Genomic DNA, 15,344 nt, shown 5'->3' with positions numbered 1-15,344 from the left:
GTTCTGTCAGTCTGCTCGTTCCTCTGGTGTTTTTTGACTCCCTGGATTTTTGGATGTTGGCTCCCTGCCATTTGTATTTATTCTTTTTCTTCCTCAAAATGAAGGATTTTTACTTTCCATATCCACTCCTGCCTCGTGTCATCCTGGGTTCTGCAATTTGGGTCCTACCCTCCTAAATGTGACACTAGAAGACGCAATGTAAATGCAAAACATTTACTCTACACAAATCTTGTTTGCTTTGGTGATGTTTGAAGATGACATGGTGATCTGCAGCGGGAGCAGGGTTGAGGTGGATATGTACTGGAAAAGAGAGGAATGAAGACAAGAGGTCCATGTGTGTAAAGGAGAGGAGCACAAGTGGAACGGTGATGCTACAGGGAGTAGAAGCAGAGAATGTAGAGAGGACTTTAAGGTCTCAGGGTCCATAGCAACAGAGAAGAAGTGTGTGAAGCAGGTTGGAATGGGTAGAGAAATGAGTCAGGTGTGATGAAAGGGCTTCAGGTGTAGAAGACAGTTGGGTTGTCTGGTTTAGAGACGGTGTCACTGACTACGTTTACATGCAGCCAATATCCGGGTTATGATCGGGTTATGATCGGGTTAAGGTCGGCATTCGGGTTTCTGAGTTGATCAGAATAACCCGTTTACAAGCATAAATAGAAAGAGTTACCTCTAACGTGCATAACCCGATTTAAATGCGGACGTTGGGGTAGCGTCAGGACGTGTGGACTACGTCCTGACGCAATATGCGGTTACCTTCTTGCGCTGTCTTACCTTATTTCGCCGTCTCTGTACTTTCGGCCGTCAACAAAAGACATAATGTTCATACTTTTCACCAGACCGATGAAGACAGAGGTTTCTTCGTCACTCCAAAAGTGTGGTGCTGTGCCGCGACACGCCATGTTGCTCCCAACTTGTTGTTTACTTCCGGTGTTCTGGCGCATACAAGACGTCTCGCTACTCAAAAGACCAAGATTCCTTGCGAACAGAGCATGCGCAGAACACACACTTTGATGGGGATATCCCGGTATGCGTTTACACGACCAAACATTCGGGTTAGAAAAGGGTTACCCCAGGTTTAGTAACCGGGTTTTTTAAAACCCGGTTATGAGCATATCCGGGTTTTTGGCAGTGTTTACAAGGACCTGCGGAACCGGGTTATTGTGAATATTTGGGTTTTAAAAGGGTTACTGGGTGCATGTAAACACACTCCATGAGGACAAGACAGGGGACAGACTTGGTGGTAGCAGAGCTCCAGATGTTGAGGTTCTCTTTGGGAGTGATGAGGCTGGCTAGGATCAGGAATGAGTCCATCAGAGGGACAGCTCATGTTAGATGTTTTGGAGATACGGTCGGAGAGGACATGCTGAGATGGTTTGGACATGTCCAGAGGAGAGACAATGTCTGCAGCAGTAGAAGGGTGCCTCCTGCTGCGTCTAGTCAACGTCTGTTAAAGACTTCACTGTGTAGAGGAGAGAGTTTTGATGTTCTATAATGATTTATGACAAAGTTCCTTAACGGAACGAAGAAACCGAACATAGATTATTTCTGTATAGACGGTAAGGTGTAGTCAGAGTGTGGCTGCTGCAGGTGTCACTGTAGCTGATCTGATTTCAAACTTCCTGTTCCTGTCTTCATTTGAACTTGGCCTCTGTGCTGCGGCTCAGGGCTGCTGACCTTTATCAGGCCGGGTCATTACATTCTGCGAGACGTGTCTTTTCCTTTAGATTTTTTTTGATCTGACGGGTTTTTGTGACCCTGGAGCAGAAGTCCTCTCAGTTGTCGGTCCGTTTAGATGCCTGATATGCATCAGAATGTAGTTGTTTTGTTGCTTTTCACAGCATCTGAGGCTGCTGTAGATTTCTAGGCTTCATATGCAAATGTGAACACTCAGACCCTTGATGCCTGCAAACTGCCCACCCTCAGTCTGGGGCTTAATATTCAGCTTTATGAAATGCAGGCTGAAGACAAAAAGCCTGGCATTGTGTCCAACACCCCCCTCTTCCTGCTACAGCAGCACCCACCCACACACACACACACACACACACACACACACACATACGCAAACACACACTGTTTTCATTCTCAGCACAGAGGTGTTGCTTATGAACCCTATTTCACTGGATGTGAATGTTTTTTGGTATGACGTGTGTGTGTGTGTGTGTGTGTGTGTGTGTGTGTGTGTGTGTGTGTGTGTGTGTGTGTGTGTGTGTGTGTGTGTGTGTGTGTGTGTGTGTGTGTGTGTGTGTGTGTGTGTGTGTGTGTGTGTGTGTGTGTGTGTGTGTGGTTGTACAGCTATCCTACTTACAGGACCAGAAATGGCATATTCACTAATCTTCTGAAGACTGATGGTCCGTGTTAGGACCAGAACCCTTTCCTAATACGGTGGACTCCTTGTTTTAGGCTTAGGGGTGAGGTTTACACATAAGATGTGAATAGAGTTTTTGTTCCAGTTAAGTGAGGAATATATTGGTTATGGTTAGGGTCAAGGTAAGGGTTAGGCATAAATGCAGTTACTGAAATGAATGGAAGTCAATACAAAGTCCCAATATGGATAGAAATACAAGACTCAGTGTGTGTGTGTGTGTGTGTGTGTGTGTGTGTGTGTGTGTGTGTGTGTGTGTGTTTGGTTAAAAGGCAGTTTTCTGCCGCCATTTTTAATCTAAACAAAAAAAATTACAGAGAAAGTAAAAAATATTTAAACTATTTTACAACAAATTGTGTGTAAATAATAAAATAGGAACAGCAACTACTCCTCTAAACTGGACTAAACCAGTTTTACTCTTTTATTCCAAGGGATGCGTTTGAGTGGCCTCGCGTCAGAGGGAAACCATCACTGATCAGGGAGAAGCGAGCGAGTAAATCAGAGGTCTTTTGTGATTGGCTCTGTGCTCCTCTGCCCCAGCAGCAGGCCTGCTGACTTCAGCGGGCGTTCACTCAGCTATGAAAGCTGGCGCTGTTGCAAAAGGGGGGCGAGGGAAGCACGAGTGGGAAAATTATAATTGTAAGTGACGTAGAAAGAAAACAGGCTCGTCTTTGACACTAGTGAGGAAACAGGAGTGTAAAAAGTGAAGTGGGAGAGCATAATCCGGGGGGTGGGGGGGTGGGGGGGAGGGGGTCTTTTGTTGTGGCTCAAGGGGGTGAGTGAACGGGGTTGTCTGGGATTGGACTGTAATTCTGGATTAAGAGTTCTGGAGAGAAACTGGGCTGAGCAGTCTGGGACAAACAATGTGAGGGGAACACACACACACACACACACTCTCGCTCCGCCTGATGTGACTTCATCATGACAGAACGTCTTCGTCAGAAACTAACCGATCTGCTGCGAGTAAAGGTTGGTTCTTTATTTGTAACTGCTGTGAGGAGTTTTTGTTTGAGTGTTTAATCGCTGAGAAGGTGTGACTCAGCTGTGAGGTTCTATGCATGGACAGGGTCTGAGGATGCATGTGCATGAAGGCGTAATAAAGCAGAGGGTCCACACACATCAAACAGACATGGAATCACACACACACACACACACACACACACACACACACACACACACACACACACGAGCTGCTTTCTCTGTCTGTGTAAAATGCCCTTCACTCACAGCCAGAGGAGAAAGCAGCTTCAGATGGCAGGATTTAGTCTTATTTCCTGATGCTTGGACACCTCTCCTCTGATTGGCTAACAGCAACACGACTCTACCACTGACTCCGTTTCCTCTGCAACGCCGATGTTTTATCTCCACAAATAACACAAGCTTGGAGGAGTTCTGCTGTGTGGTGGAGTTGCTAATGCTAACGGTTAGCTTCTACTAGGTGAGACATTCTGTGCTAATCCCTGGACGCTAAGCCAACAACAGCCTTCCCCCATCATGAGTCAAGATGGGTGAGTCCATGAATGTTAAGTGACAGTGTGACGTAGATCTGTCAGGATTTTCTAATCCTGGAGTATCACCGTCTGTTTTCTATCAGAAGTTAATGCAGGACATGTGTGTAGGAGACTAGGGATGGGTACCTTTGACATTGAATCGATCCGGTACTAATTCCTGGTACCTACGAATCGATACCGGTACTTAACGGTACCAATTTTCGATACTTTTGAGTGTTTATTATTTTAATTCTCTTTTATAATTAAATATATATATTTCTCAATATATAACAATATTTGATAAATATCACGATAAATAATATTCAACTGTTTGTATTTTAACATCGTCCTTGTAGTTTTATAAGCTGATAATTAAACTGAAGCAAACATCTTTACTGTGAACTAAATTTACTGTGTATCTTCAGTCCTTTTGCCGTCGTTTTTCATTTGATTTTTCCTACTGGGAAGTTAGAATTTCCGAGGAGAAAGCGAACGCACCATTAGCTGATAACAATGGTGGCAATGGAAGCTAATTTATCAAGCTAACGTTATCTTAAACAGTTTATTTAGCTGCTGGAGCAGATTAAAACGATGATGCCTCACACTTAGATCGTTGTAAAGTGAAGCCAAACTTTAGAGCGCGTTCATGTTCTTCTAGTCGGAAATTCGGAGTTCCGAGGAGAAAGCAAACGCACCGTTAGCGAAACGGAAGCTAACATATCAAGCTAACGTTATCTTAAACATTTTATTTACCTACCGGAGCAGATTAAGATGAGGATGTCTCACTTAGATCGTTGTCGCTGGTTTCATCATCACCCAGTTACCCATCACATTTAGTGAAGTGGACCCAAGCGTTAGCGTGCGTTCTTTCTACCATGCTGCTCTGTTTACAACTGGCTCGCAGGGACCGACGACATAACGCTCTTGCGCATGCGCAGCTGTCTTGGCAAGTTCTCGTTATGAAGGACGGGTATCGAAACGAGGCACCGTTTGAAATGACGTGAATCGGTGCTCGGTCGGTACTATGGAATTCGGTCGGTAACTTAAAAAGTACCGAATTCGGTACCCATCCCTATAGGAGACTATTTTCATGTTCAGCCTGCATGACACATTCAGATTATAATTTAAAGATGATAAGAAAAACAGTTTCTTTGTGAACTTTGCCTTTAGCAAAGTTCTCTGATCCACTCGAACCATCATTTCTGGCAGAAGTGATTACGTTTAGAATACCGGCCAAACGTGAGCAGCAAAGTCAAACATGCTTCCTTTTTATTAGAAATACATGTGATCAAAAGGAAGGTTCGCTCTTTAGGAGACTTGCCCAGGACAGGCTCAGCACTGAAGTTTAAATATGCTGTATAGTTGTTAAGTGTGAAGCACTTTGTGTCAATGGGACAAGTGGTTTATTAATAAAGTTTGACTGATGTAGTGTTAAATTCCCTGTGAAATGACGGCAATTCAAGTGCCGAAGTGAGTGTATAATGGACATGAAGTGCAGATGTCACAAACATGAGATCACACTTTAGTGGAGCAGCTGATGAGGCAGCAATAATCAACAGGAGAGCATGGGCAGCCAGGTGAGAAACAAAGGATCATTTATGGAGAGGGACTGGATGATTAACGGCTGGTTGGATGAGCGGATGAGAGGCAGGTGTGAAGAGCTGAGGAGCCAAGGAAGACACAGATGAGCGGATGAATCATGAAACAGAACCAGACTCAGAAACCATCAGCACCGGAGCAACGAGATGACTGAAGAAACTAAACTGAATAACACACAAACACAACATCTGTCTGCATTTAGCCCTGAGGACCTTTACCTTTTATTGTCCTTCTTTAAACCGTGTTAGTCAGTATAACGTCCAGTAATGGCTGGTAGATGTAAACATGAACAGTGTTGGGCCTGACAGAATAAAAATGTGATTATTAATCTTTTTAAATATAGCTTTTAAAAGAGAAACCGTACATTCATTCCTCTGAACACCCCGTGGAGGTATTATCTTTTTTAATATATAGCTTTTTAACCAGCCCAACCAGCCATTCCTCCCCATCCCCGCATATTTCTCTCCTCCTGCTCCCTCACATCATCACACAAACATGCACATAGGAACTTGGGGGGTGGACAAGTCAGGGAGTAAGGGTATGGACCCCATTTCTGCATTCCTGTGGCAACCTGCCCCCCAATTTTATTTGCACCTTATACACTTCCACCGACGACATTCCATGCAAACACACACTTAGGGCCTTGGGAGTGAGCACATTCAACGGCACTTGGCAGGGGGATTTCTCAGCCTCCTCCCGTGTGCCGGTGCCCACTTCCAATTTTAAACCGCACTTAGACACCGAGGGCTGTGGGTGCAAGTGGGGTGGTGCGGTGGCATCAGCTGGCATAGGCCAGACAATGCCCGCATTGCCCGCTCGCCACAGCCATGGAATACACCTCATCAACACACAACACTATAATGGAGCAGGCGGAGGGAGACTAGGGGTCTTAGCACACCTCTGTTGTTGCTTGGCTTCCTGGGGCTGGAGGCTAGGAGGGAGATCTGGCCGTCTGGTTGGGGTCTGGGGTGGTGGGTTGCTGTGCTCAGCGTTGGGCAGGGGAGCCTACTCATCAGCACCCCAGCAGAAAGGGTCGAACTCTGGTAACCGGTGATGGTTGTACCCATGTGCAGCAGTACTGGGACCAGAGTGAATAGGGTGTGTATGGGGAGCATGAGTGGGTGTCCGGCGTGCACTTTTGTAAGTCTTTGGTTGTATGTGTATGTGTGAGCATGAGGGAGGGAGTGTGTGACTGTGTTTGTGTATGACTGTATATGTCAGGTGGGACCTTTTGAGGTGCCTCATCTTCGTTCTTCAAGAAGACGTTCAAGCAAGCTAAAAAAAAAACAATTTAAAGTCAAATAATTAACGCACCATGAGGTCACTTATACAAACCTGTGTGTGTGTGTGTGTGTGTGTGTGTGTGTGTGTGTGTGTGTGTGTGTGTGTGTGTGTGTGTGTGTGTGTGTGTTTGAGGGTCTCCTGTTCTGTCAATGTGCTTCACATTCACCATGGCACCGGCTGAACTGCCAGTCCGTGTCTCCAGAAAGTGCTTGCACCAGGGTTCGAGTTTTCCTAGATTTACCACGTTTTCCCGTTCTTTAGGTCTGAGATGGAAACGGCTGTCTCAGAGCGTGTTTTGTGTGTAAACAGCTTTAAAGGTGAGGCCCCTGGCCCTTATCGACCCTTTGATGTCTGGAACAAGAGAAAGTATTTCTTTCTTTTTGACCATTTGGGGTGTTCAGGGTTAAGATGGTGGCTGATAAAATGGAAGATTAGGACTATTGATATTAGTAATTGAGTAATAATGTTTAAATGCTGTTTTTTAAACAGTTCCCTATTGAATGAGCTTTGCCTTATTTACTTTGCTTCAGAAGAGGCCGTGTGAGTCAGTCACAGAGGTTTTCTCATCCTTGCTCTGCTGCCTCTGTGTGTTCACTTGCAGTTCGACCCGGAGAATTCCGGTTTCATCAGCACGGAGCGGTTCAGGGACTTGCTGGCGACGCACGGATCTGAGCTCGACCCTCACAAACTAGAAGTCCTGCTGGCTCTCGCTGACGGCAACTCGGACGGGAAAATCTGCTATCAGGACTTCGTCAACCTGGTGAGATGCTGAAATCAGACCTCAGCTGGTCCTCGGGGTGTTGGGTATCCCTCCACAGAACCAGCCCACTCTAGATCATCAAACAGATCATCCATGTTTCAAGTTCACCTCCTCTATAAGGTTGTGGTTCTTCCTGACAGCTAATGACAAATTCCCTCTGTAACGTTCACCTTGTCCCACTTTCAGTTTCCCCTTTAAGCTGCAGCCTGCTGCTCGCCGTCCCAACATCTCACTCAAGTACCTTCGTCTGCCTCCTGATTTCCTTTCCACTGGCTGCAGGGAAGCAGAGACGAGTGGTCCTGGAGTGGCACTTGTTCTGTGGGAAACAGTAACTGTGGGGCCGTGCTTGTTTGTCCAGACTGAATTAAATGTGTGTATGTGAGTCCCTTTCTTCTCGCCTGAGCCGTTTATTGTGTGATGCTGGAATGAGGCGTGTTGGAAGCTGGGCACAGGGGAGTTTTGTGCTCTTGTTGTTTTAGACGTCATGGAGTCAAAAGAGAGAAAGACTAACGGGCCGAGCAGCTGTGTTCTCAGAGGGAGGACCTGAGAAAACAGCTGTGCTAGTCTTAGCGTTTTACTAACAAATGTTACTGTAAGATTTTAGAAAATCAGCAAGAAAAAAGTCAGTTAAAGTGAGACGCCTCGACAGGGTCCTGGTTAGTGAACACTGAATAGTTCAGATGGTAGAGGACCCTCATCACCGGCCGGTACTGAAAGGCAATAAGGGGTGTGTGTGTGTGTGTGTGTGTGTGTGTGTGTGTGTGTGTGTGTGTGTACTCAGTAAGGCCGACCAGAGTCACAGCTAAATAAGTAACACTCTGAACTCAACGTGATCCAAGATGGTAAACACAAAAATATGATCAATCCTTTATTTTCAGATATCGGGTCAAACCCCATAAAGTGTGTTTGTAGAACGGAGCCCTGCCCAACACAGGTAGCTTATTATTATTAGTAATGATATTTTAAACCAAAACAGCCCAACCTGCATCTCAGCATTAAAAACTCTAGTTTAGAACTTTGGTTTCAAATGTGCCCTTTAAAGGGACTTTACGGAGTTTTGAATTTTTATGCTCGTGATTGCCCCCTCAGGCCAAAAGCGTAACGGCAGCTTCAATAGTAGGCTCGTGCACGAGGCGCGCATGCTGTACGTGCACACTCCTTAACGAAAATAACAGCTGAGACAGTCCCTTGTGTGTGTGTGTGGGGGGGGGGGGGGGGAGGACAGGAGAACGCGCAGCTAATTAATTAAATAATGTGGTTCTGTACCTTTCTCTTCAGCACAGCCGACAAAGGTTTATGATGGGTCAGTCCTCCTGCATGCTCAGATCATTCCCTTCCCTTGATTGAAAAATTGTTCCAAAATGAAAGTTGAACCCACATCTGTGAATTCAATGCCGTTCGGCGAGTCTCAAATAAAAAATTGTGCATCTTACTGTAAAAAAAATATACCATTAATGTGAAAAAGAAACTCTAAATGAACTATGTTCACGTCCAGAATCGGACCCAGGACTTCTGCATGGGAGTCCGACGTCTTACTAGGTGAGCTAAAGCACCAGTGACGTCATTTGTATCTGTAACATTTATATCCTTGATGACAGCTGAAACAACATTCAAAGAACGGTTCGGAGCGAAAATGGCTATTTTGTTGCTAATTTGCAGGAAATATCTAGAAGAAAGTTCTACAGAAAGTAGCTAAGGGTCCTCAGAAATGTATCTAGCTTTGTCACTAGGCGTTAGGAACAGCGACAAAGTGGCACTGCCTCTCTCTCTGCTGCTAAAGCTACGGATAGCAAATGCTACGGGCGATGCCTGAGCGTGAACGCGCATGAAGCAGCCTGCTCGACCCGAGCAACTCTCTTTTTCTGTGATTTTACAGAAAAACAGGCAATCACAGTAAAAATGCCAGGGCTCGTTCTACAGGACCAGGGCATTGCAGGAGAATGTATGAAGAAGACATTTATTATTTCTATACATGTTTTGGCTGTCACACTTCCATAATGCACCTTTAATGCAAAAGTGAAGGAGGTGATGCTTTTAAATAAAGTGAACCTCTGCTGACGTAGGCCCCAGAGCAGGTTGGCCCTGAAGCTGGTCTCTGTTCTCCCAGAGAGATCGTGTCTTCAACCCAACCCTCAGTCAAATGTCACGTTTGCTTGAATTTTCTGTTTTTGCAGCAGCATTGTAAAACCAGAGGAGCACCCCATTTCTGAAAAAAAAAAAGAGTCTGTCGGCAGAAACTAAAAGAGCTCAGCACCTCAGTGAAGCTACATTTGGAGACATTTTTAGCATCCTTGATGCTAGCTGACTGGATTGTGGTAGATCTTTACTGCAGCACAAATAAAGTTGTGTTTGGAGGGAAAACGGAGGCAGGACTCCGAGGCCAGGACAGAGACGGATTGTGAGAGGTTTATTTGGCACGCCGCCTCCTCTTTGCACAGCAGCTCCTCCATCAGCATGATTGTCAGTAATTGCCTTTCGCTGCAGCGTCGCTGGCAGCATCCAAATCAGTCCTCTCTTCACCTCCTCCTCCTCCTTCTCCCACTCTTCACCTTTACCTCTCTCTTTCTTCCTGGTGTACACTCTCTGATTTCTTCCAGAGTCATTTTGTCTGTCTGTCTCCTGTTCCGCTGCGTCTCATACAGCCCTTTGAAGCGTTGCCTTTTAAACTCTTGACCAAGGCAGAAACGGGCTGATAATAGCTTATTATTCCCAGCTACACTTTCTAGCCACTCCAGAATAATAGAAACATGCACATGGCGTGAAAATATTTGATATTGTTATTATTGTTATTATCTGTGTAGGGAGTGTTACTTTAAAAAAGTAATTAGTTATAGTTACTGATTACTTTTTCACAAAAGTAACTCAGTTACTTACTGAGTTACAAGTTTTTAAAAGTAACTAATTACCAAAATAACTATTTTGTTACTTTTTCATTAAAGAATGCAAGAAAAATGGGTTCCCCTCTTAATTGAACTTACTTAATTTACTATAAATTACTGCAGTAGTGAAATATAAATGACTAATGACCGGAACATAATAAAATTTATGTCCAAATGTTTTTTTATATAAAACTGAATAAATGGGCTCTTAACAGTAAGAACTACAACAGGAACATTACACTAATCTATTAAAATGGGACTGTGTGATATTTAACACGACCCCAATCAGCTAAAATGTATAATAGAAATAGAAACAAATAGAAACACCTGTAAAGGTTCCTGAGCCTTTAAATGGTCTCTCAGTTTAGTTCAATTACAGAAATAAATGTAATTTTGCACAGTGTTGAAACTTTTCCAGCTACACATAATCGTGTGCTTTTAGCAGCATTTCTGTTGCTGCTTATCTAGTAACGGTTAAATAAATAAATAAAATCCTTTAAAATGGCACTAGAAGAGGCACAAATCTGATGGAAGACTTAAATTTACTAACTTGGGTCAGACCCAACCACAGAAGAGCTGAAGCTGGGTGGCAAAGACACTTAGGCTCAGTGTAACATTTGTCATGCACAAGTTTCCCGCTGTGGAACAGAACCGGGGAAGATGAACACGTCCAACCTCATCGTGCGTTTGAAGCAGGATCACAAAATATTGATTTTTTGCAGTGTGTGTCATAGAAACTTTAGACATTCTACTCGTAGCGGTTGGTCAGTGAACAATATTGTGTGTTTTTCCTTATTTCCCTAACCTCAGCTGTTCACATAAAAAAATTGGTCCGTTTCTTATAACCTTATATATCAGTCAGTACTGAAGGCTGCAATATCGGTGTCGTATCGGAAGTGTAAAAAGTCGTATCGGGACTTCCCTAATGCAAACTCCATTTCTCCTACCTGAGAGTGTTCAGGAACCCATTACAACAGGTAATGGTGTAACTATGTATTACTCACATAAATAGATGTGCTGTTTCAGCACTAAGCAAAGTCTTCCTCTAATTGTTTTCTCCTTGTTGTGAGTAAACAAAGAACTAAGTCATATAAAGAAGCTGTTTCATCATCAGTTATTGCCTCCCTATATTATTATCATTTCATTGTGTTTATTTCTTAATTTTTGCTTATCGTGTGTTTTTCTCTCTCCAAGTACCGCAGCAGTGTCCTAATGTTGCGATTCTCGCACCTATGGCAATAAAACCTTCTGATTCTGATCATTAAATGACTGTTGGTCATGATTTCAGAGTACATTCATTAGGGATGCACCGATCAGGTTTTTTGCTGCCGATCACCGATACCGATATCAAAGAATGCTGATCACCGATACCGATCACGTGGATTGGCCAGAAATTTTCTACAACATCATGAGTGCTACAAACTACATAATCTGGAAATAAAGGAAATGTAACCTAATCTAAAATGGTCTGTATTAGGGTTGTCACGGTGTGAAAATGTAACCTCACGGTTATTGTGACCAAAATTACCACGGTTTTCAGTATTATCGCGGTATTTTTTTTAAACGTGCTATATTTTCACACAATTAAATAAACCCTGTATGTCAGGAAATATTGTCCTCAGTTTGTGTCTAACTTTTGCCTAAAACGTGTTATTTTGTAATTATGTTGTTTATTTGTTTACATTTTTTCCCTTTAGAGTTTAAAATACCAATAGTTGCCCATAACTTCTTATTTTATGTCTGTTTGATGTCATCATTTAAAAAATATTAGATCAGATGATACTCAGTACTCAAGTAGCTTTCTAATCAGATACTTTTTTACCCTTACTTGAGTAATAAACCCTATATCAGGAAAATATCGTCCTCGGTTTGGGTCCTTCCAGTGAGCTTTGCAGATGTGGGAAAATGTCATCAGGCAGTAATCATTGTTAAATTCATAATTATTCTCGGAGAGAGACCAACTCTTATCTGCCCCTGGGAGCCCCGTAATGCATAGCGTCATTTCAACATGGCGGTGTCCGCGACACGGTTTATTTGCAGGTAGTGGCGCTGCGGCTGCTTTATATAGCGACTCGTTGCATTCCCCTCAACCCAAATCCTCGGATCACGCATTTTAGCTAAAACGCTAACGTTAGCTTGCCTTGCGTTGACTGTAGAGATGTGGGTGATGGTCACGCAGATGTGTCATGAGATTTGAAGCATTGCTGCCTTTCACAAACACTTTTTCTGCACGTGCTGCAAACAGGATAGCCGTCTTCTATAAACTGTCCCTCGGCATTCTTCAAATATCTAAAAAATGCCCGTACTTCCCACTCTGTCTTCTTTGAGGGATTATAAACGTCCTGAGCGCTGCCGTCTCCTCCTTTGGCCATTATTTCAGCTTTAGCTTCAAGAAAGTTTTGGTTGTAAACAACAAAGTGCACATGTGCCGCCGGCAACTTCAGCAGATGATACGGTGGCTGGTAAGGGTCACCGCGCCTACACAGCAGCCACGGTAAACCCACCGAGATAATATATATATATTTTTTAAAACAAGACGGTTATTATTATTGTCAACTTTTTTTTATTGGGGTTTACCGCTACAACGGTTACCGTGACAACCCTACCTGATCGGTCTGCTTTGATCTATTTTGAAAACTCCGATCAAAACCGATAGGGGCGCTATTGGCCGATTGGGATCAAATGCCGATCCTTCGGTGCATCCCTAACATTCATGTGACTTTAGTAGAAAAGATGCATCAAATAGTCATTTTTTTCCCATTTGCTTACATAATGGTGTACAGTCTCACCTCACTAACGGTGATTATTTATCATTTTTACACAGAAGCATGCTTGATAACAGTGTAAAATATCTTTAGACTTAAAAACAGAGCCGGACCCAAGCAGGTGGATTCCTAGCAGCCTGGCTGATGTTACCCAACACTCTGTCAACTTTATAAATAGCAGCAGATGGAAATTGATAAACCAAACTGAATGGCCTCATATTCAAGGTTGTTTTGGGCCATGCAGTAGCACGCTAGGATGTTGTAAGACCTGTTTGTCTCCTTCTGAATTATGGTGAACTCTCATTTTCTCTGATAAATTTACATTTCTTTATTTGTATTTCAGATTTAAAATTTTCTCCTCTGCTGTTTGCAGTATAATGGTTTGCGATGCAAGGTATTATGGGATACTTTGCTGTTCCAAGTCCAGACGGATGCGTTGGTGCATTCTCGAAACAGTAGAGCACACCCCGGACCTTTGGGCGAACTTGCCGTGACGCATACTTATAGGATTGGAACAGTACTTGGACCATCGTGGATGACGTTTCACAAGTATTTGAGTACACAAGTTCAGACAAGTACACGTACTGAGAAATGGTCCTGTGACTCATGCTCATTGTCTAAAGCTAGTACATCCTGGTGCTGTTCTGACCCTATGTAACAATTACTGGTGATTAATGAAACACACAACCTGCAGGAAGCTCAGCAACAAGTCTGCCATATTGTTTATGTTGTTGTATCTTAACAAGCAGGGTAAAAGTGACTGAGGTTTTAAATGTGGATCTTCTGATTCCCCCTTAATTTGGTGCAGCAAAGAAAAACCAGAGACTACTAGCAAAAGTTTGAGCAGCCTTGCTAATCTTTATGGTTTTCCTGTTTAAATCGTTGGTTTTCGGTTAAATGCATAGGAGACACACACACAGTGATATTTGAGAAGTGAAACAAATAGGATTACATAAAGTATGCAATGATTGTTTAAACATAATTAGGCAGGTGCATAAATTTGGGCACCGTTGTAATTTTATTGATTCCAAAACCTTTAGAACTGATTATTGAATATTATTTGAATATTCTCTGGAGAGCAGCAACATGAGGGTCTCACAACAACAAGTCTCTCATGAGCTGAAAACAAAGATTGCTCACCATCATGGTTTAGAGGATGGATACAGAAAGCTGTCTCAGAGATTTCAGCTTCTGTTTCCACAGTTAGTCAAAGTCAAAGTCATTTATTGTCATTTCTACCACATGTGCAGGACATACAGAGAAACGAAATTGAGTTTCAGCACACACACAATTCAAAGATCAGACATACGTGGGTAAGACACATAACAAGAATTGGTGACTGCGGTCATTCGCAACATGAGTCGCGCTACCTTAATAGATGAAAAGGGTGTTACATGAGGATAAGTAGGGGTAGGTAAAAAAAAGGCATAGCAGAGTTAGCCCCAGCGGAGAGTAACTCTATTATACAAAAAAAAACTCCTTTAACATGGAAGCACAAACAGCACAGATACAACATCAGAGTCCGATGGGGAGGCGGGGATGGGCGGGATCCTGAAGCCTCCAATGGGAGCTGCCACTGCGGCGCATCGACCAGCTGCAGACCAACAGGTGGGAGGGAGAGATAAGGACCAGAGAGCACATTGAAGTTTCCCGCAGACGTCTCAATCTGAAGGAAGAGGGTGAAGGTCGGGACACAACATCTGTCGGCATTCCTCCTTTCGTGGGGGTGTGTTGAGGCAGCCTTGAGAGGCCGCTATGGCGTCAGATAAGGATAAACGTGACTTGTTTGGGGCAGGCAGAGATAATTTTCCTCTCCGCCTTGGAGTCTCTAAGTGGTCATTCATGTCCACCAGTGAGCCAATTATACGTTCTAAACATCCCCGCATCGTCCGGCGACCCTCTCCGAGATCAAATCCATCTTGCGTACTATCACAGGCAATGCCGCGAGGACATTATCCAGCTTGCGGTTCACCTCGAGTAACGTCCCAGTTTGTGCGGTCACCGCCCGAGCGGCACATTCCGTGGGCACGGGTCGCACTCCAATCGCTCCCGTCTTCCCAAATTTCCAGAAAACCAGATATCCTCCCAGGATACACAACGAGGAAATGGAAGACCACAGGCACAGTTCAAGTTAAGGCTCCAAGTGGAGGACCAAGAAAAATGTCAGAAACAGAAGTAACAGAATGATGAGAGCAGTTGTCAACC

The 15,344-nt window shown here is 43.8% G+C and overlaps 1 protein-coding gene across 4 annotated transcripts in view; it reads left to right on the top strand.

Moving 5' to 3' along the window:
* The window catches only part of rhbdl3 (rhomboid, veinlet-like 3 (Drosophila)), a 109,469-nt gene that overhangs the window by 62,629 nt on the left and 31,496 nt on the right, over nucleotides 1-15,344 (top strand). For all 4 annotated transcript variants that reach the window (XM_015954435.3, XM_054751773.2, XM_070553671.1 and 1 more), the window contains one exon: nucleotides 7,337-7,495. In XM_015954435.3, the coding sequence (XP_015809921.3) occupies nucleotides 7,337-7,495 (159 nt within the window). The remainder of the gene's footprint in view (nucleotides 1-7,336; nucleotides 7,496-15,344) is intronic.

Source organism: Nothobranchius furzeri, chromosome 7, assembly GCF_043380555.1.
Source record: "Nothobranchius furzeri strain GRZ-AD chromosome 7, NfurGRZ-RIMD1, whole genome shotgun sequence".
Taxonomy (NCBI): domain Eukaryota; kingdom Metazoa; phylum Chordata; class Actinopteri; order Cyprinodontiformes; family Nothobranchiidae; genus Nothobranchius; species Nothobranchius furzeri.
This window is presented reverse-complemented; position numbering and strand designations above follow the sequence as displayed.